This window comes from Danio rerio, chromosome 15 (genome assembly GCF_049306965.1).
Source record: "Danio rerio strain Tuebingen ecotype United States chromosome 15, GRCz12tu, whole genome shotgun sequence".
Taxonomy (NCBI): domain Eukaryota; kingdom Metazoa; phylum Chordata; class Actinopteri; order Cypriniformes; family Danionidae; genus Danio; species Danio rerio.
Window position 1 is genome coordinate 39,964,298 of NC_133190.1, and position 26,808 is coordinate 39,991,105.

The 26,808-nt window shown below is 35.6% G+C and overlaps 1 protein-coding gene and 1 long non-coding RNA gene across 2 annotated transcripts in view; one reads left to right on the top strand and one right to left on the bottom strand.

Moving 5' to 3' along the window:
- Positions 1-2,406: 2,406 nt before the first annotated feature.
- Positions 2,407-4,341, bottom strand: LOC100535321 (uncharacterized). The gene is made up of 3 exons (NR_170080.1): positions 4,232-4,341; positions 3,666-4,013; positions 2,407-3,584 (listed from the first exon to the last, which is right to left on the bottom strand). It is a non-coding gene; the product is annotated as an uncharacterized lncRNA (long non-coding RNA).
- LOC100333235 (uncharacterized) overlaps positions 2,808-26,808 on the top strand; it is a 58,592-nt gene continuing 34,591 nt past the window's right edge. Inside the window, exons 1-5 of the mRNA XM_073923959.1 lie at positions 2,808-2,831; positions 8,709-8,769; positions 11,199-11,291; positions 16,508-16,639; positions 16,752-16,862. Coding sequence (XP_073780060.1) covers positions 8,715-8,769; positions 11,199-11,291; positions 16,508-16,639; positions 16,752-16,862 — 391 coding nt within the window. The 5' untranslated portion in view covers positions 2,808-2,831; positions 8,709-8,714. The remainder of the gene's footprint in view (positions 2,832-8,708; positions 8,770-11,198; positions 11,292-16,507; positions 16,640-16,751; positions 16,863-26,808) is intronic.

The window sequence follows — 26,808 nt, forward strand, 5'->3', positions numbered from 1 at the left end:
GTTAATATTTAACATTTCATCCATACACATAGCATATAATTAAGTGAGCATTTCTTTCTATAGCCATAGCAACACGTCTGAGTAAACATAATCCCTTTTAAATGTTAAACATTTGTAATTAAAACCTCATATATATTTTGGCATGAAAGAAGATGTCTTAGCTGACATGAAAGTACATATATAGACAGGAAATACTTTCTAAATGTTCCATCAGCTCAATCTCTGGTTATGCCTAATGTCGTATATCAGTGCACTGTATAGTTGCCAAAAACAGCATAATTTTTAACATGATAATTTTTGGGGCAACTGTAAAAAAACAAGCTTCTCAATGCACAAGATCTTTGCATACTGAGTGAGACATCTGACCACAACTTTCATTTATTTTTATGCAGCAGATGGACTTCCAGCCACAACCCAGTACTGGGAAACACACTCTTATACTATCAATTTAGTTTACTCAATTTACCTTTAGTGCATGTCTTTGTACTGTGGGGAAAATCGGAGCACCCGTACAAAACGCACACGAACATAGGGAGAACATGCAAACTCTACACAGAAATGCCAACTGACCCAGTTAAGGCTCGAACCAGCGACCTTCTTGCTGTGAGGCGACAGCAGTAACCACTGAGCATAGTGCCACCCCCCACCCCCCTCTCTCCTAACATATCAGTGCAATTGTGCTTTTAAACCTATGAAAAACATTACAAGTTAATACATTTCTGAAAAGATTGATTTACAATTTAAACCTTAACTTATCAGCATCTATATTAGACTCCGTGCTAGCAGTTATTGTGGTAAAAACATCCCATACAAACATAAATCTATAGAGGCACAGAAACATTTTGAGTTTTTTAAAAATGTTTTTTTTTTTCCAAGTGCCTGGCAAAGATTAATCGCAATTTTTTGTTCATACATTTTCCTTTGGCTTAGTCTCTTTATTAATCTGGGGTCGCCACAGCAGAATGAACCACCAACTTATCCAAGACATGTTTTGAGCTTTGGATGCCCTTCCAGCTGCAACCTATAACTGGGAAACACCCATACAATTTCATTTACACACATACACAAAAACAAAAGTTTGTTTTGATGTGTGTGCATTATATATTTTACTTTATTATTTTATTTGTGCATTATACAGTATCTTCATTATATTTACACATACATTCAAATAGAACTGCACAAACCTTTTTTTTTTTTGCATACAGTACATATATAAATGTGCATACAGTGCTCAGCTTAATAGAGTACACCCCATTTTAAAAATGAATATTTTTATCCATTTTTCAGTGAATATAGGCATGTAAACAGATATATTCATACATTCATTCATTTTCTTTTTGGCTCAGTCCCTTTATCAATCCAGGGTCGCCACAGCGGAGTGACCTTCCAACTTATCCAGCATTTGTTTTACGCAGTGGATGCCCATCCAGCCACAACCCATCTCTGGGAAACAACCATACACACTCATTCACACTCATACACTACGGACAATTTAGCTTACCCAATTCACCTGTACCGCATGTCTTTGGACTGTGGGGGAAACCAGAGCACCCGGAGGAAACCCACGTGAACACAGGGAGAACATGCAAACTCCACACAGAAACGGCAACTGACCCAGCAGAGGCTTGATTTAGCGACCTTCTTGCTGTGAGGCGACAGCACTACCTACTGCGCCACTGCGTCACCTAAACAGATGTATTTATAAACTTATATTTTAGTCACCGAACATTTAGAAATTTAAAGATAGAACATTTTAATTTAAACAAATTGTTAAAACTAAAAAATTTCAACAAATAGTTATATATTTTAATTTCTCTTGATTTTTACACTTTAAAAAAACTGGGGGGAAACCGGAGCACCCGGAGGAAACCCACGCCAACACGGGGAGAACATGCAATCTCGACATAGAAATGCCAACTGACCCAGCCGATGCTCGAATCTTGCTACCCACTGTGCCACCATGACGCCTGTGTGTATGATCCATAATATACACAGTACACAATAGCCAGTCTAACAGTTTTAAAATTATTGTCACTTGTAAAAAAAAAAAAGCTTCAAATGATATAAAAATGGGAACATATGGAAAGTGAATTTTTTTTAAAAATATTTATTTAAATCTAAATAACCCTGCTATTTTTCTTCCCACAGTGGAGTGGTTTGTCACATTTTGCCAATGCACATTATTATATATATATATATATATATATATATATATATATATATATATATATATATATATATATATATATATATATATATAGATTTAATAATTATATATATTAGATTTAAATAAATATTTTAAATAATTATATATATATATATATATATATATATATATATATATACACACACACACACACACACACACACACACACACACACACACACACATATATATATATATATTTTTTTTTTTTTTTAAATAATGCATGATTATATAAAAAGTACTGTAAACTGTAAAAACTTTATTTGTATTTCAAATATTCTCTACATATTGTTTACTTTTACAGTGGTGTTGCTTGTACAGTTATTGGAAAATGCCCTGACAGAAAATTCTCTATTATTACATTTTTTATATACTTGAGAATTAAAATTAATAAAACAAATGAAGTGAGATACTTGAAAATGTATTTGTAATAATGTTAAATACATATTTTATACATATTTTCAGTTTTTGTTGTCAAAGATTGATGGAAGAGAACAATCCAATCTTCACACACAGGTGTAATCTGAGAACCTGGTCCCTCCTATTTATAGAAAAAAATCGACCTGTAAAGGAAAAATCGACCTATAAGGTAAACACTTTCATTTATGGAATTGCAAAACGACTGGTAAGTTGTTTTTCTGGCTCAAGACTTGTTTTTTCTGACCTTTAATCCAATTTTTTTTTAAATAAAAATTGTCGTACATACGTAAATATTAAGTATTACAGATTTAAAAACATTTTATATACTGTATATGGCAAAGCTATATTTAAAGAGAGCTTGTTACATTTTGACTTAAAATGGCTGGAAACGGATTATTTCAGCTATGACTTTTTTAAGAAAATATTTTGACACGATATTACATTACATTTATATAGGCCTACTTCCTTACGAAGACAAGGTGTTTAAAAATCAGTTGATTATAGCATATAGTGCATAACTGGTAAATCTAAATCGAAACAATAAACTGCGTCAAAATAAACAGCAAAGCAAAATAGCCTAAACTAAACACCTTTGTGATAGTTTGAGTTTGACTGCTTTATTGCTAAATGTTAATCGAATTAATAAACCTCGTCAACATTTAGAAAAAAAAATAACCCCACCTTTGTTTAGTTTAAAATGCTTTCACTTTCGAAATCATTTGATCTCGTCAATTTTAGTTGAATGAAATTAACGCCTAACCATTTAGATTTAGGCATGAGAATTGTTTAAAAGTGCATTATTATTCGTTTTGGGCACATTTCCCAAAACGCCGTTTTCGAATAATATAGATACAGATTACCATTGAAATGCTGAAAATTATACAATTGAGTGAGAATATGAGGTACTTCAGCCATGGAAATCCCAAATTTTCTTGTTCCTTTATTTTCTTTTCTTGTTCTGTAAACAAACAGCAGCAAATTTTTGTTGGAAATTCATGTGTAGCCTAATATGAATACATTAGAACTGCATTTCACACACCTGTTATTTTTAGAGTTGTCCCGTTACCCAAGATGTAACGAAGATCATCATAAATATAACACAATGGTGTGCACATTATCTCGTCTGTGTCGGTGTCCGCCAGATCTCGTATGGTCATCATGCTTGAAAGGTCTTGGGATGCCACACTGACTCTGTTGTGATATTTCGGCGTGGTTGTGATATCTATGAAGTCATTCTTAAGTTCGTCGGTAATTTCCCACAAAAATGTGCAGCTGTTTACGACTTCTTCATCTGTGCTAACGTTGCAATAGAGAGTAGCTGAATCACCCACTTCGTATTTCGTGTAGAGGGAACCTTGGCTTCTATGCACTACTGCAAATCCAAGTCCTTAAAATCAGAAAAAAAGAAGAATATTATTACAACTTATTAAGCAACCAGACACTGCTGTGCTGTGGAAAATACTCTAGCAGTGATGTTATAATAATAATAAAAATCATAATGGAATTAGTCCATGACATTTAGATTTTTATTATAATGCCTAACACAAATGTACTGTTTTTATTTAACTAGACAAGCATTTAGGTTTAAATATGAACGCGTCTTACCCAAAAAGTACACTAATACCAATGTTTCAAAAAGCATTTTTCTTTATCCGATAATATAGCTGACTGCAACTGTCTGGCTGCAGACTCAACGAGATATATCCAGCTGCAGAACCGCAGAACCACACAAGTTTTAGGCACACATTCTAGCACACACGATTTAGTCAAACCATATATGGTAACCAACAAACTCCTTAGCATTATCGCCACCTACTGAATTTCACAAATATGGTTTCCCATTTCAGTCATTATTATTATTTCTGCTTCTGAACTCAAATTATGTAAATAAAAATAATTGGTATGACTTTATTCGTGTCCACATACACAAAGAAAACATAATAGACAGTCTAATTGTAGGATTAAGTGTAATAAACTAATTTAGTTTTTCAATATTTTCATACTTTGTTAAAATAACTTTTTTGTAAAATATAAAAAGCAAACAATAATGTGTCACATTAAAATAAAAATTTCTATAGTTAATCATTTAAACAATATATGATATAGTTATAAATTTATTATCTTAACTGATTATCTGATTATAAACTACTATCTTTTAATGAACTTTCACAGCTGGTAGTTTTATATAATATATAAATATTATAATAATATATTAATAATAATAATAAAAATAATAATAAAAGCGTCTGCTAAATGACTAAATGTAAATGTAAATGTAATAAATATATATTTTTAATTAATTATTAATAGTTAATTTGTTTCTATTGCTAAATTTGGTTTAAAAATATATATTGCTTACTTTTAATTACTACAGTATTAAATGTGGGAAATCATTAACCAAAATGTTATGAAAAATAAAAATGTTATAAAAAAATTAAGCAAATACACACTAGGCCTATTTAATCGCTTGAGTAAAATATTAATATAGTGTTATACATTTTTTACATGTAAAAAGTTTTTTTTTTTTTTTTACATATAAAATTTATTATTGCCTATATTTAACTTGCTATTGTTTCCTTCATTATAAATGAATCCATTATATAAATTGAACCAGTTCAATTTAGATCGTTTAGCAAGGCCAGCAAACGAGTATCTGCTAAAATTACTCTCGCAGATAATAATGACTGAGAATCTATGATGACTGATAGAAAACTGTTCAGTCTAGTATATTTAATGGCGATCGGAAACAACGCTCCCCATTCGCCAGTCTCGATAGCAATAATTGTGAAATGAAGTAAACACTATTGTTTATTTTGTACAATATGTATTAACCATATATATATCAATATACATCGATGACGATGTCCAAGAAGACGTTAATAACATTAACATCCGTCGTAACCATATATGGTTTGCCTAGATTGTGTGTGTCAGATTGTGTGTGCCTAAAAAGTGCAAGTGGTGCTCGCTGCAGAGCCATTTGAGCAGAGCTGAGCTCCAGCGAGGGGGAGCATGAGCTCTCGCTCCTCCTCCTGTAAGCTGTTTTAATGCGTACGCCAACCCCACCCCTAACCCTACCCCCAGTGACATCACTCGTAGAAGAAGTGCAAAAAAGGTGGAGCTCAAGCTCAAGCTCCCTCTCGCTGGAGCTCAGCTCACCGGGCCTGCAGCTGGATATTATTGGGACAGATGACGTCACGCAACTATTTGCATATAAATGACGTCATCACGTAGTATCTGACAAGCGTAAAAGCATGTCTCAGAGGCGCTATGTATTATATTATATAATATTAAAACATAACATCCAGATCGTCATTGATCCAGTTGCACAATAAATAGTCTATGCAATAAATATGTTCTATAACATATTACTTTGCAAGATTAAGTCATTGTGTAATCGCAACTCAAAACTACATCTTTAGGTAGTAGGCTATACAAAAAAAAAAAAAAAAGTTTTCTCAAATTGACTGGCCATCTCAGCAAAAACATTATTTGAAATATGTCCATTTAGACTTTATTAAAAAAGCAGAGTTGACTTATTGTAAAAGTAATACAAACACTTTTTGATAAAGTTTTTTTTATTTGAATAACTGAACAGATTACATTCTTTTAAACGATCACAGCTTGTGTGCTTACTCTTTTTGACTTGTGAAATTAACACATTTGTAAAAGTGATAACAATTATAGCACTATTGGAATTTATTGCTACCTAAATGACCAACAGTTAACAAATATCAGTAAATAAACAGGTATGAAAAACAATCTGAGCTAGCTTACTCTACTGAGTGAAGCCTGCAGCCACTCCTCTTTTAAATCACTTTTTAAAAAATGCTAAAAGCAGCCAAATTAATGTAAAAAAAAAAAAAAATGCTACATTTGTTGCTAGGTGCTTTTTGAAAAAACGTTGTATGAAAAGTTGCTAAATCTAGCCTGCATTCTCAGACTCTCTCTCTCTCTCTCTCTCTCTCTCTCTCTCTCTCTTCTGCTTCATCCCACTCCATTTACGACCATGTTAAAATGTATTTTTGGTAATGACATTTTATGTATGTTATTTTGTTAGAAAATAAATAAATCAAATAAAATCTTATACAATATAGTACCATATTGTTTAATTTCTTTTGTTTAATTTGGCCAAGCTTTAGCCTATTTTTTTACATTTCATGAATATAATATTTAAGTAAAATTACTTAGAGTACCACAATTTCTTAGAAATTAAATATTAAAAACATCAATCTAAAATTATCTTGAAAATTTCAACTGTTCAAATAACTCACATAGTAAATTTAATTGGAATTTAACAATAAAAATGATATTACCATTTTATTTTAAATACATTGAAAATTGAACAATTCAAGACCCCTAAAGACTTTGCTCTTATTTAAAATATATTTTCTTAAATAGTGAGCATTTTTGTCATCCAAATCTCATCCAGTTGCTTTACAACATTTCTCAGTTTCGATTGACATTAATGTAATATGTATAGATCTTCTAGTATGTATGTATGTAGATCTCTTCTGCCTTTGATAGTAACAAATGGCTGAATAAGGACAGATCTTAAGATTGATAATTTTCTCAATGGTAGACTTAAAAGTGTATTCATGATTTATTGAACCAAGGTATGTGACAGTGTCTTTAATTGGTCTTTAAGATTGAATAAAATATATTTACTTATTCATCTTTAATCTGTGACCTCTGGGAATACACCCTGAGACACTCACATCTTTACTATTTTTAACAATTAAAAGTAGTGTCATCAGCTAATTCTGTAAGTTTGATCTTCCTAATACAAATACTGAAATTCCATGAAAATGAACTTTTTTTACTTTTTAGAATAAATTACTTGCAAATAATAAAAAAGGAATGATGAAATAAGACATCCTTACCCTACGCCTAATTTTAAGTCTTAGACAAGTCCCAAGAGATAATTGATCTGAGCTTTTACAACCATTGTAAAGAGTTTGAATTGCTTTTTAAAAATTACCCAATTTAGCTTATAAATTCACGAACATGGGGAGAACATGCAAACTCCACACAAAAATGCCAACTGACCCAGCCGTGGCTCGAACCAGCAACCTTCTTGTTATGAGGCGATTGTTTTACCCACTGTGCCAACTTGCAGCCCACACCAAAACAAACAGCAAATAAATAAGATACTTTGCCTGTCAGACTAACACACATGGCAGAATTCTGATGAAGGGTAATTTTGAAGCACTGCTTTTTGAATCTTGAGTCTTTGTTATTCTTTAGTTTTGAATCAGTGGCTATCAGTATTTACTACACAGCTGTTTGGAATACTTGATTCTGATTGGTCAGTCGCAATAATCTTGTTATCCTATATCCTATGTTATTCTGATAATAATCGCTAATAAATACAATAAAAAACTTTAAAAAACTTAATAAACTATAATGACTCAGAACAATGTTTTTTATCTAATTTATGTTTTGTGGCAAGTAACATCCAGGATGGTTATTTTCGCACAATAAATCTCCTCAGTCTTATACAACAGATGCAAAAGCCTGTCGGGCTATATTTTGCAATAACAACCTCCTGGATGTAGACTACTTTATCCCTAACCTAACTATGAGTTGTGTAACCTTACAGTTAGAATCCTATAACGTAACCAAATGTGGACCCAGTTTCAGTATGATTTTTCTGATCTGATATTTTACAATGAACCTTACAAACACATTTCTGTCATAATGGGAAAAAGTATAATTACCTGGTTTGAGGTTTTGTGAGAGGGGTCTGGATGCAGACCTGGGGCAGTGCAATCTGAGCTGCATCCAATGCTTTTTAATGAGCTCACCTAACTCCACCCTCTAACCCTACCCGTCACTGTGACGTCACTCACTTCATTGAGTGCATTGTGTCTGACATTGCATCGCTGAGTGATGCAATCTCAGCTTGCATCATAAACGCTGCGTCCAGATATTATTGGGTTTTGTTGCATTTACACTGTTTTTACCAGTGAGTAATGTTTTTAATGGTTTGAAAGTTATTTGCATAGCAATTTGTTGAGTTAAGCTAATGCAAATTTTAATTGTTTTACAATATAATTCTAATTATAAACTTCTTTTTCAGTTCACAATGAGAATCCTGTGTCTTCTGGCCTTTCTATGCCTACCATCATTTATTCTTTGTGGTAAGCTTAATGTGGTATCTTATACTTGATTATTACATCTGTAATGCCTAACTTCTGAAAGGTCTGTAATATTATTAAGTGGCTTATATGCAGTCACTCATTCAGATATTTGCTTCCTGGCAAACCATGCCAACTGACTGCTATACACATAGTTTCTTGTAAAGAGCTGTTACTCTAAAAGAGAAAAACGGTTGGCTTGTGTGTTTGTCAAGATGCTGGTCCTTCCATGTGTTTCTAGAAGCAGTCCTTTCCTGTTTTGTATGAGATCTGCTCAGATTTCTGGGCATCCACATCTGGAGGCAGAGCTCATACATACATGAGCACACATCATTCGATTCTAGTTGTCAGCCTAATTGAAAAAGCAGCCATTGTGCTTTTTGGGAATCAGGGGATCAAATGTTTTTCTTCTGATGGAATACTTTGGTCCCTTGCAAAAAAAAAAAAAAAAAAAAAAAACAGCAGTGGTATTGCCCTCAACTCTTGAGCAAAAAATGATAAATTTTTGTCTGAATGCCAGACCTTGCACTAATGCACGGTTATTTTAATTGCAAAGCCAAGGCATTAAAAGTGTAAAAGGACAGTCCCCTACCCAGGTTAATGTGTAATCTGTGCACATCAATGACTTTGCCTTACTAGTCATAAATGTTGCTGTGCGCACCCTGGGTAGGACCATGCCCACATTAGTCATTTAGGAACCCCACCTCTGCTGAACCTGGTATAGATGAATGTGCTGTCATAGCAGTAGCCATGTTGAGCACTCTGCTGGCAGGCAACATCATGTCTCATGCCAGAAAAGTGGCTTTCCTACACCCCAACCCCCCTACAAAATCCAGTAGGCCAGGCAAGCATCACATTGCACCCAAACATGACAGTTTATGCAAGCCTTACACAAAAGAGCAAGCAGCATCAGCAAGGGTCCAACCCACCAGGACACAGACTGTTTGTGCTTCTTCCATTGGGAAAAATATACAGGACAATAAGGACATGGGTGGCACAGTGGCTCAGTGGTTAGCACTGTCGCTTCACAGCAAGAAGGTCGCTGGTTTGAGCCCCAGCCCTGCCAGTTGGCTTTTCTGTGTGGAGTTTGCATGTTCAGCCTGCCTGGGTTTCCTCCCGGTGCTTCAGGTCACAGTCCAAAAACATGCAGTATAAGTGAATTGAATAAACTAAATTGGCCGTAGTGTATGAGTGTGTGTGTGTGTGTGTGTGAGAGAGAGAGTGAGAGAGAGAGAGAGAGAGAGAGAGAGAGAGAGAATATAAGAGTGTATGGGTGTTTCCCAGCAGTGGGCTGCAGCTGGACAGGCATCTGCTGTGTAAAACACATGCCAGAATAGTTGGGGGTTCATTCTGCTGTGGCAACCCCTGATAAATAAGGGACTAGGCCAAAGGAAAATGAATGAATCAGGAAATGCACAAACAGGCTGAGGAACAGCTTTTTTTTCTCTTGTCTTCCTCTGTCGTCATACCTTCTTTTATCCCTCCACTCCTTTTGTGAGACTCGAGACTGGTGTGTAAACAGGTGATGCTTGTTAACACTCAAGCCACTCACCTCGCTTCATTCCCATGGCTCTCAACCACGCCCCCCTTGTGATATTAATAATAACAAACTCAGCTGTTGCCCTCTTACCCATGCTGCTGCTAATGCACCAAACCCTTTACAGCACTAAACACTTTAAACCACGATTGGGTTATTATATGTATTACAGTTAGGTGCACTTCTCTTTTGTTTAGCTTTTCATTTATTTTTCTCTTTGTTTGTGTATGTTTTATTGCTGCTGGTCTCTAAGAGCTGCCAAACAAATGTCAGTGTATTATTATTACAATAACAATACATTTTTTTATGATCCTTACTATTCTGAACTACTCCTTTTAAACAATGCCATTTAAAATTGTTAGAAACATATCCTCAGATCTGTCTGTCCTTGGGATTGCATAGTGCATGGATTAGCAAAGCTCTGGCTCCTTGGAGCAGTACAAAGTCTTCATGAATATCTGAGAGGATGCCTTTTAGAAGGCAGGCATCCATATTCTCAATTGTTTCTATGTCTCACTCATTGTGGCACAGGCACAAAAGCAATTAGTAGATCACAGTGACATGGCGTTCCATCACCTCAGCTAGTTGGAGAGCAGAGCAAGCTCATGCAGAGCATCTCTTTTCTTGGGTTGGGGACTTTAAAGCATTTTCAGTCCGGCTAATTCTCACATTTTCCTGAGATCCCAGCCTGGCAATGTTCCTAAGACACTTGCCACTTCTTTTAGAGATAATGATCATTGTGACAAATTCATAACTAGTTTAGTCGTAGCTACATAAATTCATTATATGAAATCAATTTCAGTATCATATATTTTGTTAAGATATAAAACAAAAAGCTAGTAGTATATATATTGCTTTATCATGTAATTTTGTAAGCATTTTATGTTCTTTCTAGGTTTTAGGAATATGACCATCTACTGTCCTCTGGATGAAACTGAAAATGGAAATCAACCTAGTAAATGGAATATCAGCCTGGCAAAATGTGATAGTAAGTAATGTGACTTTAACCAGTGTTAAGTTCCCATCATATTGTTCCTCTCCAGAGTTCCCAGTATAGTTGTGTGGTTTTTTGAATACTAATGAGCTCCACTATGACATGCAGCTCTCACAGACACACACACACACACACACACACACACACACACACACACACACACACACACACACACACACACACACACACACACACTCAGCATGATGTAAACACTAATTTGTCAAATAACCTAACTGTTAAATTAAGTAGATGCCTAAACAAATATTTTTCACTTAATGCGTTGATGTTTATTTTATTTTATTCTGTTGTGGATAAAGGCTATTGTAATCAAACATGACAAAGAGACCATTATGGATGTATTGTGTAGAATCTGTCAAAGAAAACACAGCCAGTAAATGATATCAGCTTCTGTATACTGTAAACAGATGATGTTTAATAAAGTGTTTTTCTTTCACTTCAGAAAAATTACAGTAAGAGTTGAGTGATATGACACTTTTTAGCAGTCTAAACAAACACAGCAAATTTCCCAATAAAGACAATAAATAGACTAAATATTAATTAAACATTTACCTTATGTCTCTTTTGGGTGTAGATAAATAAATGTAGAATGAACAATACGATTTAACATTTTGTTTTTGTGTAGATCCATTGTTGAGCTTTGATCTAAATCAGTGATTCTCAATCTGTGTTACTTCCTTCTAGTGGTATGCGGAGGAATCAAATGTCATATGTACTAGCTACATATATTTCAAAATGTATAAAAAATGATTTATATATGAATATGACATATATTTTTTATTTGACATATAGCCTATATTTCTAAGATCCTGGCGACATTTCCAGGTGTTGATGAATTGGATACTATATGTTAATACTTTACATTTAAGTACAGCACTTTTCTTTTTACTTTTTAAGAACAGTAACCTACCATTTTTAACTTTTAAAAGCACATTCTAATTTAAATGTTGACGTTTTTAGTTAGTTTGTTTGTTTATATATAAGCACAGTACAGTGTTAACCTTCAGACTATTTATAATGTTTAAAGTGGCTGACAATAACAAATATTATTAATTATAGGAGTTAATCTGCCACATTTTGAACTATTGAGAGCTGTAGCTGTTTTTCTGTGCTTACTACACTACTGTATTTCAATACTTCTCATTATGGTGGTACTTGGGGAGACCATTTTTTTCTGAGGTGGTACTTGATGAAAAAAGTTTGAGAACCACTGGTATAAATCATATCACACCAAATGTGATAAGCTGAGATATATTGTCATATTAATAAGGTCACACATAGTTTGGACTGAGTCACACTATACATGACAATTTTGATGTTTAGATAAAAAAAAAGTAGCCAGAGCTCTGTATACGTCATGTAAAGCTGTGATATGCTTTAATAATATATTTTCAGAATAGCCACATAAAGGCATTTTTTTTAACAAATGTCCGTTTTTATTAGTATATGGCACCATGGAAAAATGTAAAAATGCTGGTCACGTCATCCACCCATATATTCATTCATTAATTTTCTTTTCGGCTTAGTCCCTTAATTAATCTGGGGTTGCCACTGCGGACTGAACCGCCAACTTATCCAGTATATGTTTTGCGCAGCGGATACCCTTCCAGCTGCAACCCATCACTGGGAAACATCCATACACATTCATTCACACACATACACTACGGACAATTTAGTCTACCCAATTCACCTGTACCGCATGTCTTTGGACTGTGGGGAAAACTGGAGCACCCAGAGAAAACCCACACCAACACGGGAAGACTACGCAAACTCCACACAGAAATTCCAACTGACCCCGCCAAGGCTCAAACCAGCAACCTTCTTGCTGTGAGGCGACAGCACTACCCACTGTGCCACCCCAACCATATATTAATATACAGGGTGAGCCATTTATATGCATACACCTTGATAAAATGGGAATGGTTGGTGATATTAACATCCTGTTTGTGGCACATTAGTATATGTGAGGGCTTGTAAATATGGGAATGGTTGGTGATATTAACGTCCTGTTTGTGGCACATTAGTATATGTGAGGGCTTGTAAATATGGGAATGGTTGGTGATATTAACGTCCTGTTTGTGGCACATTAGTATATGTGAGGGCTTGTAAATATGGGAATGGTTGGTGATATTAACGTCCTGTTTGTGGCACATTAGTATATGTGAGGGCTTGTAAATATGGGAATGGTTGGTGATATTAACGTCCTGTTTGTGGCACATTAGTATATGTGAGGGCTTGTAAATAACTCATGAAAAAATAAAGGTACGTTAAAACTAAGCACAGCATTGTTTTTTTTTGTGTTTTTTTTGTGAAATTCCCATTAAGTTCTTTTAAGGTGTATACATATAATGGCCCACCCTGTATAAACATGTAATTATATATAAATATGACTGGATCACCATGTCATGTACAGTGAGGACCAAACAACATTTCCAGGTTCTTTGAGAACCAGACCAAAAAGTTATGCGCACTTCCAATGCTATCTTACGGCCATTCGTAACTTTTTAATTTAGCGGCTAACTAGTATGAATTCCTAAGAACGATCTTATTCATGCAAGTTTAGTATGATTTGGTCATCCCCAATAACGTTTGGGTTTAGGGGTGGGGTTTGGTGCCACGCCTTCTTTTCAAAAATCGTACATTTTTCTGCGACTGAATTTTTACAAATTTATACGAGTTAGCCACTAAAAAGACAAAACATAAAATAGTTGCATTTCCTCTTGAGATCAGGCTGGCACTTTGTCTATAGTGCATTGTTTTTAAACAACGCTGCAACAATTTCATTTACTGCATGTTTTAACAGCTCAGCTGGAATGCTTGACAAAAAAAATGGTTCTACGATGTTTCAGCTGACAGCAAACTGATTATTGATAAAAAAAACTTTTGGAAAAAACGTTGTAGTATTGATTTATTGTTGGTATTTTGATATTTATTTAGGTATTATATAAAAATTAAAATTTTGGTATTGTGACCAAAATCATTAAGGGTCTCAGGGATAATGCAGATAGAGTACAGAGAAATAACATCTCATCTCATCTCAGCTTGTCAGAATGCTAAATACAGAAAAGACTGATTATAATTTATTAAGTGCCCTTCGAAGAGACATAAGGTTTGTTTGAATGTATTTTTTGTTAGTTTAACATGTTATGAAATTTGCATGCATTAGTTATGAAGCAAAATTATTGAATCAGTGTTTAATGCATGTTTATGCATTGACTCTTAACATTCAGCTATTATAGTGATTTTAACTAATTAAACACACATGATCCATCTAGCTACATAATTTAGACTTATTTGAAAAGTAATAATTTAACATCCTCCTTTTAGGTGGAAGCACATGCTGCCTATCTAACAAACATCTAGATCTACAGAGACACCCAATAACGACTGTCATTTATAAAACTGCCCACACATCAAAGACAAAACTGCCAACTTCTTTTAATCACCCAGCATTTATTTGGCTATAGTATAAAACAACCAGCTGGAGATAAATGGTTCCTTATTTTAGTTCTGTAAATTAACTTTTGCCTGCATCCAAGTAATAATGATATATTAATATTCTATTAAAAAAAATAAAAAAAAAAAGATTAAAAAAAAATTATTTTTTACTTTATGATTACACATGTAACCTGCTTCATGCTGTTATATAGGCCTGAAATAAAATGGGAGGTAATTATTTAGTAATGTCTTATTCAACTTTCTACTTCCTTAATAGCATAAAAATGATTTTTCATGATTCAAAAATCAGATAATTCCTAAGCCACTATAAATACCCTATTCAAGAGTTCACACTTAGCTGATGATTTATAAAAGCTTGTTTGGCATGCTGTCCCGGGAGAGAGCCCCGAGCTCAAGGACTCCTCGAGTCCGGGGCTTCCTCCCATTTGGCAGAGCGGGAGAGGAGCCCGAGCTTGGTGGATCTCAGAACTCCCCCGCTGCTGTAGCTAAGGGAACACAAGGGTTAGATAAATGCTTGTTTTTTTTTTTTTTTTATGTATATTGAATGTCTTTGGATGGTAGGAGGATACCGGAGAACCCGGGGAAAACCCACGCGGACACGGGGAAAACATACAAACTCCTCACAGAAACATCCGCGGGTCCTAGGGGGCCAGGGCCGGCGGTGTTCTTGCTGTGGGGCTCGCAGTGCTAACTACTGGGCCACCGTGTCGCCCAGTCAGAGGTAAAGGAGGAGGAAAAAGGGGAGGAGGGGGGTTTCTTCCAAACAAAGATAAAGTGAATTGAAAACTGTGGTTATTTATAGTGGCTTAGGTCTCGAATGATTGGAAGATACTGATTAACAAATTCGAGACCAGCCGTGATAAATCATAAGCACGTGATCCTCCCGAAATTAGTTTATGAATAAACTTCACTAAGTTCCATATGACAGCTATCTTTGTTTTGAAGCACCCCCCTTCACCCCTACTCCTCCTCCTTTCCTAAATGGGTGGCACGGTGGCCCAGTGGTTAGCTCTGTTGCCTTACAGCAAGAACGTCACTGGTTTTAGTCTTTACCAAGCCAACCAACATTTCTGTGCGAAGTTAACATTTTCTCCCCGTGGTCACGTGGGGTTCCCCGGTTTCCTCCCACCGTCCAAAAACATGCAACTTAAGTTAATTGACTAATCCAAATCGGCACCATAGACATGCTCCTAGTAAGTAGTTATCTCTCAAGAGCAATCACTATCTGTTCATTAGCTACTAGAGCAGGAGAGTTCTCGAGATCTACCTGAGCTCAAACTCCCCTTTCAATTGGCAAACAGGAGGGAGCCCTAGGTTCGAGGATCTTATGAGCTCAGGGTTCTCTCCCGGGGCAGCATGCCAAACAAGCTTTATAATCAATCATCAAGTGTGAACTCTTGAATAGTAGTTGTTCACTGCTTTTCATTTACATGTTTAGTAGAGCCTTCCATAAAACAAATAAAACAAGCCCTGAAAACTGACAAAAGAATGCATATTATTCTGAAATGAAATTATAACATATATTAGATGTGATACTGTAGATAATACATTTAATAAAATCTTTGCAATTGGTTTGTAAAATTTTTTTTTTTTAATTATTGTTTTATGTTTTTATGAATTCTTGGCCCAAATGTTTGGCATATATATATATATATATATATATATATATATATATATATATATATATATATATATATATATATATAGTAATGGCCTATAATTTTGTTTTTCAGCTTTACAAATAACGTGCACGGATCGAAATAATCAAAAAATCTGCAAATCACTGGAGGAATGTGGTCGTAATCAGCTGATAGAGGGTTTTATAGACAAACTGCTTGGTTATATCAACTGTGAGAGAAAAGAAAGTAAGAAAGATATAACATTTGAATGTGATTCCATTTATTTTGAGACATTTAGCAGATTTTTTTATGACATTGTATTTATTTATAATATATCTTATTTTATTTACATTTTTAGAAGGAATAAAATGTGATCTTCATATAGCTTGTAATCATACAATATACCTTGAACTTGATCATCTTCTGACTGACGATAAGAAAACAGGAAATTGCAAATTCCGCCATAATGGTGAGATTCCTCTATGCAATACAAACATACACAAAAATATTAAGTGGCATAGTGCTCCCACTTTATATTAAGTGTCTTTAAATATTATATATGTACTTAAATAAGTAACTGTTAAGTAAAAGGTATTAATAACTTAATTACTCGTATTATATACATATGTTTAAAATTAGGAACAGCTGTGCATACACTGTATCAAAAGATTTATTTTTTTTTAAAATAATTGTCACATAGCAGTTAAAGCCACTTTCACGTTCACAAATCTACCTGGTTCTCGAATTTGAAAGCTGTGCAATATTCTAGTATTAGCACTGTTCAAGTCTCTTCTCCCTTGTGCATCAATCCCTGCACAGTAAGTGTCAAGTAGAGGTTTAGGGCCCTATCATACACCCGGCGCAGTGTGGCGCAAGACGCGGCACAGTAGTTTTTTGGTAGTTTCAGCTTGACGCAAGAGTCGTTTTGAGGCGTTGTGCTACGCTGTTTAAATAGCAAATGCATTAGCGCTCATTTTTGCGCTCATAGGCGTTCTGGTCTAAAAAGGGAGGTGTTCTGAGGTGCACTGCTGGCATGTCGCTATTTTGAGAAACTATAATAGATTTTTCATTAGACCAAAACAAACCCGGTCTAAACTCTGACGCAGAGTTGCGCCTCGCTTACGCACTGCTTAATGCGCACAAGAGAGCAATAGGCAAATATCTTTACATATGAAAAAATTTAAATATTAAGGATATATATAGGATATAATAAGAATACATATAGGATATAAATATAAAGGATTAAAATATTACAAAACATATTATTTTCTAGCCTACATAAATATGAAAAACCACTGCTTTTATTTCTTCTTCATCTCAGTAGGCTTTTTCAGTTCATTCATAACAATTTGCTTTTGTATAATGTTATTATTATTAGCACTATTATTTAATATATCCATTTTTATATTTGTTTTATTAAAAACAAGCTTAGATTTGCCCACCTGTCAGGTTTTAGACCATATGGGGCATGGCAGGTGTATTTGGAAATAACTCAGTATTTTGACCACACTTGGTCATTATTGTTCATTTATTTGTTTGCTAGAAATTAGAACTGAATTTAGAAATAGTTTTGAAACAAATCTTTGCACTTAACAAACGCAATTAATTATTTATAGGCTAATTGATGTCTGTGCGTAATTGTTTCCCTATCCAAGAGCGAATGTGAAAGTAGTTCCATTATCTCTCATTCTTGAGCGATAGATGCTCCGTTTAACAGTTTTCTGTTAAAAAACTGTCAACTGTTAGCTTGTGAAATGCTCATTTTTTCCCACTTAGTCTTACTTTGCGCCCTGTATATAGCGAATGTGCTTTTGGTTCTAATTGGTTTATTCTCAAAACACACCTATAACTCATTAAGAAAATAAACTCAACCCTTTTAGTCCATGCGCAAAGCGGATTTTCCGTCCGTAAATTAGCAAAAATGCGTTCTGACACGCCCTGAAAGCGTTTGCGCCCTGTGTTTTGCGCTCTGCGCATGGACCGTCAAAATAGAGCCCTTAAACTCACTATAGTTTGACAAATATGGCTGCTGTTGAGCAACATAACGTACTGTTGAGATTTCAAAGTTGATTATTTATAAGGATAGTGCTTATTTAAAAAAAGTATTTTGATGATTTTGAAAATGGGACTTCCAGCACATGAGACCTTCTGACATTTACATCTTCCTCAAGTTTCATGGATGCAAATAGATTTGACTGCAATGTTAAGTAATATTTTGCTACATGGATTCTCCACCAATAAAAATGTAGCAAATTATAATGTTGTAGATTAAATTTGCATGCCTATCTACATTAATAATCTGTAACAAATTATAATTTAGATTAAAGTGCTTGCATAGCTACACCATTATTACTGTAATAAATTAGCTCAAGGTTATTCTTCCCACGCTTTTTCCACCGTTATAATTTTGCGAGTTATGATTTAGATTACAGTGCTCGCGTATCTTCTACACCATTATATATATAACGGATTAGCTTAACGGGAGGAAGATTCATTTGAACAGGGCTTCAAATGAATCGACTCTTTAGATCCGAACAAACGAATCGTCCAGCGATGGTATCAAAACAAAAACCCATTAAGTTTGAGCAGGGTAACAAGATCAAAGTTTAAGACACTAGATTCATAAATATACACAGTCACCTGTCTTTATACAAAATAAACTTTATTGACTAATCTAACAAAAACTAACACCTAACACAAGCACACATTCATACAAGTGTAGAGAAGAGTAAAGTAGGTAAAGTAAGTGGTTGAGAGAATGTAATGATGGAAAAACCTCTGAGTTTGTAAGAGCAAACCAAGCGAACCAAACATTATCAAATTCAATATGACCCTTCTAGGGTCTTTTAGAGTTGCATTTAGTCTACATCAGTTGAGATGGAAGTGTATTTGCGTGTGTCCATGTGATGTAAGTGTGGCAGGAGGGAATATGAGGGGGGGGGGGGGGGGAAGAGTAGGGATTGACAATCTATCCACAAAGCAAATCCGACTACGCCACCTGAGAGGTTTTCTCCCAGGAAATAGAAATTGGCTTAAACCTTACTCTTAGGCCACACAGGTTCAGTTCTCATATGGATAGGCAAGAGACGTGGGTATAGTATAAAAGTACAAAATTTATTTTCAGAATTTGTGGCAGATTAAAATAGTCACATAACATTCTCTGAACATTTTGCCAGCACCTCCCTCCACACAACTGCAGTAAAATAAAATAAAAAAAAAGAAAACAAATTTATAGAAGACAACAACGTTATTACAAAGTAAATATGAAAATGAAATTAACCGGGGAAATAAATTGAATAAACTAACTTACAGGGCTGAGGTCACACATGGGGGGGAATCACCAGTGCTCCGTTGTGTTCAAAAAGCACACTTCCACACACACACACACACACACACACACACACACACACACACACACACACACACACACCACACACCACACACCACACTAGATCCACACACTCCACACTTCCCAAACCGTCCACAGCAAAAATGTCAAGTGCAGTGACACCACCACCACCTCAAGATCCTGCACCCCTGGGACCTCAGTTCCTGCAAGGAAAATCAAAATCAATATACGAGATAAATTATACAAGAGTAAAACAAACAACAAACCAAACACAAGAAAAGAAAAACCAAATACAGCTTCTGTAGTTTCGCTATAGAAAAGCAAGATTCACACAGAACACAACTCACTCTTTTGCACACCGAATCACACAACCAAACAGAACAAAAATCACAAATTATATAACAGTAGCAATAGGAGATAGTAGTAGCAGGTCGTAGTAACAACAGCAGTAAATAGAGCAGGTAACAGTTAGTCGTAGCAGTTAGCAGTAACTGCAACAGTAAAGTAGCAGCAAGCAGATAGTAGTAGCGGATAGCAGTAGCAGCTAGTAGTAACTGCAACAGTAAATGTAGCAGCAGCAGATAGTAGTAGCGGGTAGCAGTAGCAGCTAGTAGTAACTGCAGCAGTGAATGTAGCATCAGCAGATAGTAGTAGCGGGTAGCAGTAGCAGCTAGTAGTAACTGCAGCAGTAAATGTAGCAGCAGCAGATAGTAGAAGCAGGCAGCAGTAGTAAACAACAGGAGTAGTTCTTTCCACTAGAGATCTCAGGATAGCAGAATCTTTCAAACACAACCGGGGTAATGTTACAGATGCTAGATCTTTATTTATAATCGCCCAGGACAGAGAGGGAGAATCCTACAAGAGATATGCACATGCAAAACGGTTACTGTTTGCAAAATCACACGCTAGCATTCCCCTTTAATCTCTACATAAGAAACTTACCAAGCCGGGAGTAGTACACTCATGTATTACGAATTAGTCATCTCCATTTATGCTACAAGCGAGCTGAATGGGTGGCAGTCATTAACTCCATGGCAACCGACAGGAAAACCAACGAAAAACCAGGCTAAAAATGAAACCACGATGATTAATCCAAACGTTAATCGAAAGAGAGAGAGAGAGAGAGAGAGAGAGAGAGAGAGAGAGAGACACACACACACAACCGCTAACATACCTGAAACAGATGTCAACAAACGCGGAACAAGAAAGGCGGGGCTGGAGGTGACACATCACCTAACACAGCCAACCGGCTCTAAAATAGGCAGCACTGGCCCCTGATTGGTTGTTATCAACATCAATCACTACCACTTATCCTATACACGGTCACATAAGGAAGCTCCCTTGGTTGAGCACGTGGTTCTGCTGGTTGTTCCTTGTTCTTGCCAGGATTGGAGTGGGCTGAGTCTGTGTTTGAAGTTGAAGCGGCCAAAGGGGCCAGTTGTGCTGACCACTGATTTGCGACGCACTAACTTAACTAGACTCTCAATGGAAAATAAAGGAAAGATGGTATCTGAGATGTGAAATGTCCGAGCTGTGCGATTAACCCTTTCCGTTTGGGTCTCCGCCTGTTTTCTTGGAGGTTTCTCTGCTTAGGTCTCGTTTTTAGGCCGTTGTAGAGCGCCCTAGTTAAAGAAGGTTGGTTTCAGAGGGCATGGTTCCAGAGAGTTGCGGTTAAAAGAGAGAGTATGGTTCAAGAGAAAGTTTTTTTTCTAGAGCGCTGCCAGTTAAGAGAGAGAGAGGGAATTGCTTTGAACAAGCTTTATGGGGTGGGTTCGGATTCACCCTCCATTGAAAGTTAATCAGTTAGAAACTAACTTCTCTGCCTCATGGTTTATGACTCTTTGTCCGAGGCAGATGAATTTGCATAGGCAAATTTGATGGAAACTGAGGCAGAAATGTTCAAGTCTCTTAAAATGTTAATATGTTGCATTCGTATTAAGATAAAATGTCAACGATCAATTAGTACAGCAAGTTAGCTTTAGAACGCATCTAAACATGAACCGTTTATGAGTTCTTTTAGCTTCGATAGAGTTAAACATTGTATACAGAAGTATTAAAACCAATAATATTAATACAGGAACAAGGGAAACGTTGCAAAACACATGATTACACATAAAGAGAGAGTAAAGTTTACATTTAAACATCAGTCTTAGGCCCCGTTTACACTAATGCGTTTTAGTTTGAAAACGCATAAGTTTTGCTACGGTTACGCCATCCGTCCACACTACGCCGGAGTTCTCGAGCGCCGAAAACGGAGCGTTTCGAAAACGCTGGAGAGGCCGTTTTCATTCTAAAACGCTGCAGCTCCGTCTCAGTGTGGATGGGGAAAGACGGAGACATCTGAAAACGGAGGCGGGGCTGCAGACATTCGCCTCTCTGATTGGGGCTTTTCCTCAATATTAAGTAGCCCACACACAGTTCCGTCCTGAATCTTCTCCGTGTAAGTTCAGACTTCGCAAGTTTGATCAAGGCTGCATCTCTTCTTCTCAGTTTGATATGGAAAACATACCGAGGACACGCGTCAATCTTCACAGGGAAAAGTGTAACGTTACTTTATAACTTCATTCACATCACCTTGGCTACGTTGTTTCACTTTCTCAACAATAAAATGTAAACTTGATATAAGGAACTGCCTATTTTTATTTTAATATTAACAACTAAACAGACAGCAGAAATGTTGAGGCGTCGTGCTGCATGAGCGTCATCTTCACTGTGCATATTTATAACAAAACGGAGCCGATAACAACTGCCTCCTTTCAATTTCAGTGAAAATACGAAACATACCCTCTCTTTTGCTGAATATCAGTTTTAATAATCGATAATGGCCATTATAAAAGTATAACATACAATAAGTTTATACATTATAGGAAATAAAGGCAAGCGATCAGTCAATATACAGAATGTAGGCTACGTGCTTACATTAATCATTAACTTATCTTTGCGCTCAGCCAAAACACGTTACCTGAGAACAAGTAATAGATTCCAATGACCAAAGTCAGGGAATATGTCGTTAGATAAAGACAATAAGATGAATGAAATATCACGTTTAATAAATATAGTGAGATTAGATCCAGCGGGAGATGCTTGATGAGAAGTCCGACTAGCACAGCTCTCATCTGGGTAGATGGGCTCCAGCGATTGCCAAAGTGTGTGTGTGTGGTCACGTGATGTGCGTTTTCAGCGTTTTGGTGTGGACGGAGAGCAGTTCAGAAACGCTGGGTAAAACGCGAGTGTGGACGCGGATCGTTTTCATTCTAAAACGCCGTTTTAAAACTAAAACGCACTAATGTAAACGGGGCCTTAAACAATTAGCTTAAAGAAGTCCTGTTCAATTCAGTTGTGCTGTGCTGTGGGTACATTCCTTAGGGCTATAAATTCCTTAGAATCGGATTACAACTGACCATTGAGTCTTCCTTGGGCAAAAGTTGGCTCATTTGTTGAATAAAAAGCACAATAATTATGTGTCTGGTCAGTCATATTTGTTAAAGTTATATTTTGCCGTCAGAATTATTAGCCCGCCTGAATTATTAGCCCCCTGTATATTTTCCCCCAATTTCTCTTTAACGGAGAGATTTTTTCAACAAATTTCTAAACATGATAGTTTTAATAACTCATTTCTAATAACGGATTTATTTTATCTGATGACAGAAAATAATACTTTACTAGACATTTTTCAAGACACTTTTATACAGCTTAAAGTAACATTTAAATGCTTAATTAGGTAGGCAATTTAGGGTAATTAGGCAAGTTATTGTATAACAATGTTTTTTTCTGTAGACAGTCGAAAAAAATGCTTAAAGAGGCTAATAATTTAGACCGTAAAATGGTTAATTTGCTTGCTCTGTTAAACATCATTTGGGAAATATTTAAAAAAGAAAGAAAAATTCAAAACTTCAACCACACACACACACACACACACACACACACACACACACACACACACATATGAAAATTTGGTGTTTGTTCTTTTGATTGATGTACTCAGTATCTTTATATTATTATTTTTTTAACTGTTGTTGCAGGAGTAAAAACTTCAATTAAACTTGCAAACAAATTCACAGTTTTCACCTTGAAATGGTCCTTTCTGTGAATCGGGCAGATCTGTAATAAAAAAAAACTGGGACAGGGAGGCTAGTGTGTAAAAGCTGCAATATTTATAAACATATTTAGGCTATACTATGTACCCAGAGCAAATGCATGACTGTACTCTTTGTGTGTGACAAGCTTATTGTGACACTTTTATTCTCCCTAATCATTGTCCAAACCAGTCATGGGTTACGGCAACCATAAATAAACAGGACAGAGCAGACTGTAAAGAGATGATGGCATCTCTCGGATCAGAGGGATAAACCTAGATTTTATTTGCAAATGACAAAGTGTTTAGACAAAGACTGTAGGTTTAGAATAAGTTTGTCGCAGATTCATTAAAACTGAAGCATACTAAGTACACAAGTCTTGCTCTCCGTGTCTTGACAGATGTTACGGTGGCTGGGAAGTACAAAACAACATTACAAAGTGTGAAACACTTTTACAAAGCTCGAGACAAATTTACATTTTGAAAAACATTTTTACTTATCATCAGACACAATTACATAGGAAAAACAATTTTACCAAGGACGAAACAAATTTACATTTTAGAAAAAAAATTAACAAGACGCAAAACACTTTTACAAATCCCGAAACAAATTTACAATTACAGATTCCTTACGGAAAGGGAATTACCACACACCGGTGGTGACCCGGAATTTATTTATAGACATAATGTAATACTGACAGCTATAAAAATGATAATTTGTTTAAATGCAATGTAAATAGTGTAACCTCTTTTTGTCACTTGAAAATGCAACTTCCTTGCATTTTCAGATGATTAAAATAAGATTTACGCTCATAGCAGCTCCTAGTCAGACCTTTCTGAATGTTCAAATTTCTTACTACCACCTTTTGTACACCTCAAAGCTGCACATCCCCCGCCGTACTTTAGTGATGCTGAGTCAAAACAACACAATTGCTGGGTCATCTTTCGTAGGCATTTTTGGATCAACAGCAGGAGGAGGAAGGTGCTTTTTTCGAGCAGACTGTCTTCGGCATTTCAAGTGAACTAAAGGTTTGTATTTGTATTCATATTATTTCTCATCATCATATCATTTTAATATCTAATGGCAAAAGGTACTTTTCTGAATCTTAAATATCTTATATGATTAATCAAAGCATTTATAATCAATATAAAAGTTGATTTCACCAAATTGATAAAAATCAATATAATAAAAGGTTAGCCTAAACAGGCAGCCAACGCACAAGTGGCTTCAGGCAAGTTTTATTTTATTTTGTGACCCGCATGTATGTTATTATTTTATTATTGTCCAAGTCAAACAAATGAAGCTTTTTACTGTTGATGTTACATGATTTTAGTCCACAACATCTCTCGAATGAACTGTGTTTGAGCGGGGTTTATTTTGCCGGCACATGTCAAGTAAAGAGGTGGGTCAGAGCTTTGCATGGAGTTTGAGCCCTTAACACCATCCCAGCGCTGAACTGGTAATGTACCTTGTCTGGAACTAGTTGGTTAAGAAGCTGCAAATTTCTCGCTAAACTGCAACAGCTGTGACCATGCAACGGTCCCGATAAGCACACGTAAACATTTCTCTGCGACAAAAGAGAACAATTTGCAAAAGGCTACAGAGAGAGCCAATCGTCACCTCATCATACACTACTTAAAATAATGAACCATAAAGCTATGTTAAATTGTTCGTATATCACTACTGCTTTCTACAGAAACGATAAAAACAGAATAAATTACCCTTTTGAGTGTGATATGCTTGAACTATGAACAAATTACAAAGTGACATGAGGTAAAAACAATTGATTTCATTCAAGGAAATGTTTATTTATTTGTCTAGTTATTAAACCATTTTTAATCAATTCGTAGACTGTTTTATAAATAGACTGCAGCAATTTTCACAAGAAACTTAATCTGCATGCGTTGCTTTTGGTGGTTAAGTATAGTATAAGATAAAGTAACTATATATGAAAAAAACTTCTTTATAAAAAATTTTGTAAACTATTTGCTCTAACATGTTTTGCGTTTAAGCAACTCTTTTTGAATCCATTTTTTCTTTGTTCCACAATTTAATTCAGACCCACAATTAATGATGGCAAGGCCACAGCCTTTCGCTTAGGCAAGGCAAGGCAAGGCAAGTTTATTTATATTACAAGCACATTTCATACACAGTGGCAATTCAAAGTGCTTTACATAAACAGGAATAAAAAAGACAAGCTTAGGAACATAAAATGCAGACAATAAAAATGATTAAAAACAGAATAAAAACAAATTAAAATGAGTTATAAAAGAATGAAAAAGAAAACGAAAAACATAACAGTGCAGTCTGTTGGACGTAGCACAGTGCTCATTCAGTAAAGGCACAGCTAAACAGATGTGTTTTCAGTCTCGATTTGAATGTGTCTAATGTTGGATCACATCTGATCATTTCTGGAAGCTGATTCCAGCAGCGGGGGGCGTAGTGGCTGAAGGCAGATTCACCCTGCTTTGACTGAACTCTTGGAATTTCTAGTTTGTATGATCCTAAAGATTCTAGTGATCTGTTTGGTTAGTATTCAGTGAGCATATCTGTAATGTATTGAGGTCCTTGGCCATTTAGTGATTTATAGACCAGTAATAATACTTTAAAATCTATTCTGAATGTAACTGGGAGCCAGTGTAGAGACCTGAGGACAGGTGTGATGTGCTCTGATTTCCTGGTTCTAGTCAGAATCCTGGCCGCAGCGTTCTGGATGAGCTGTAACTGTCTGACTATCTTTTTGGGAAGGCCAGTGAGGAGGCCGTTACAGTAATCCACCCTGCTGCTGATAAAAGCATGAACAAGTTTTTCTAAGTCTTCCCTGGAAACAAAGCATCTGATTATTGCTATGTTTTTGAGATGATAGTATGCTGATTTACTGACTGCTTTGACATGACTGTTGAAACTCAGATCTGACTCCAGTCACACCAAGATTCTTGACTTTTTTTTTGTTGTTTGACCTTTAGTGCCAAGGTACGCATTTACCTTGA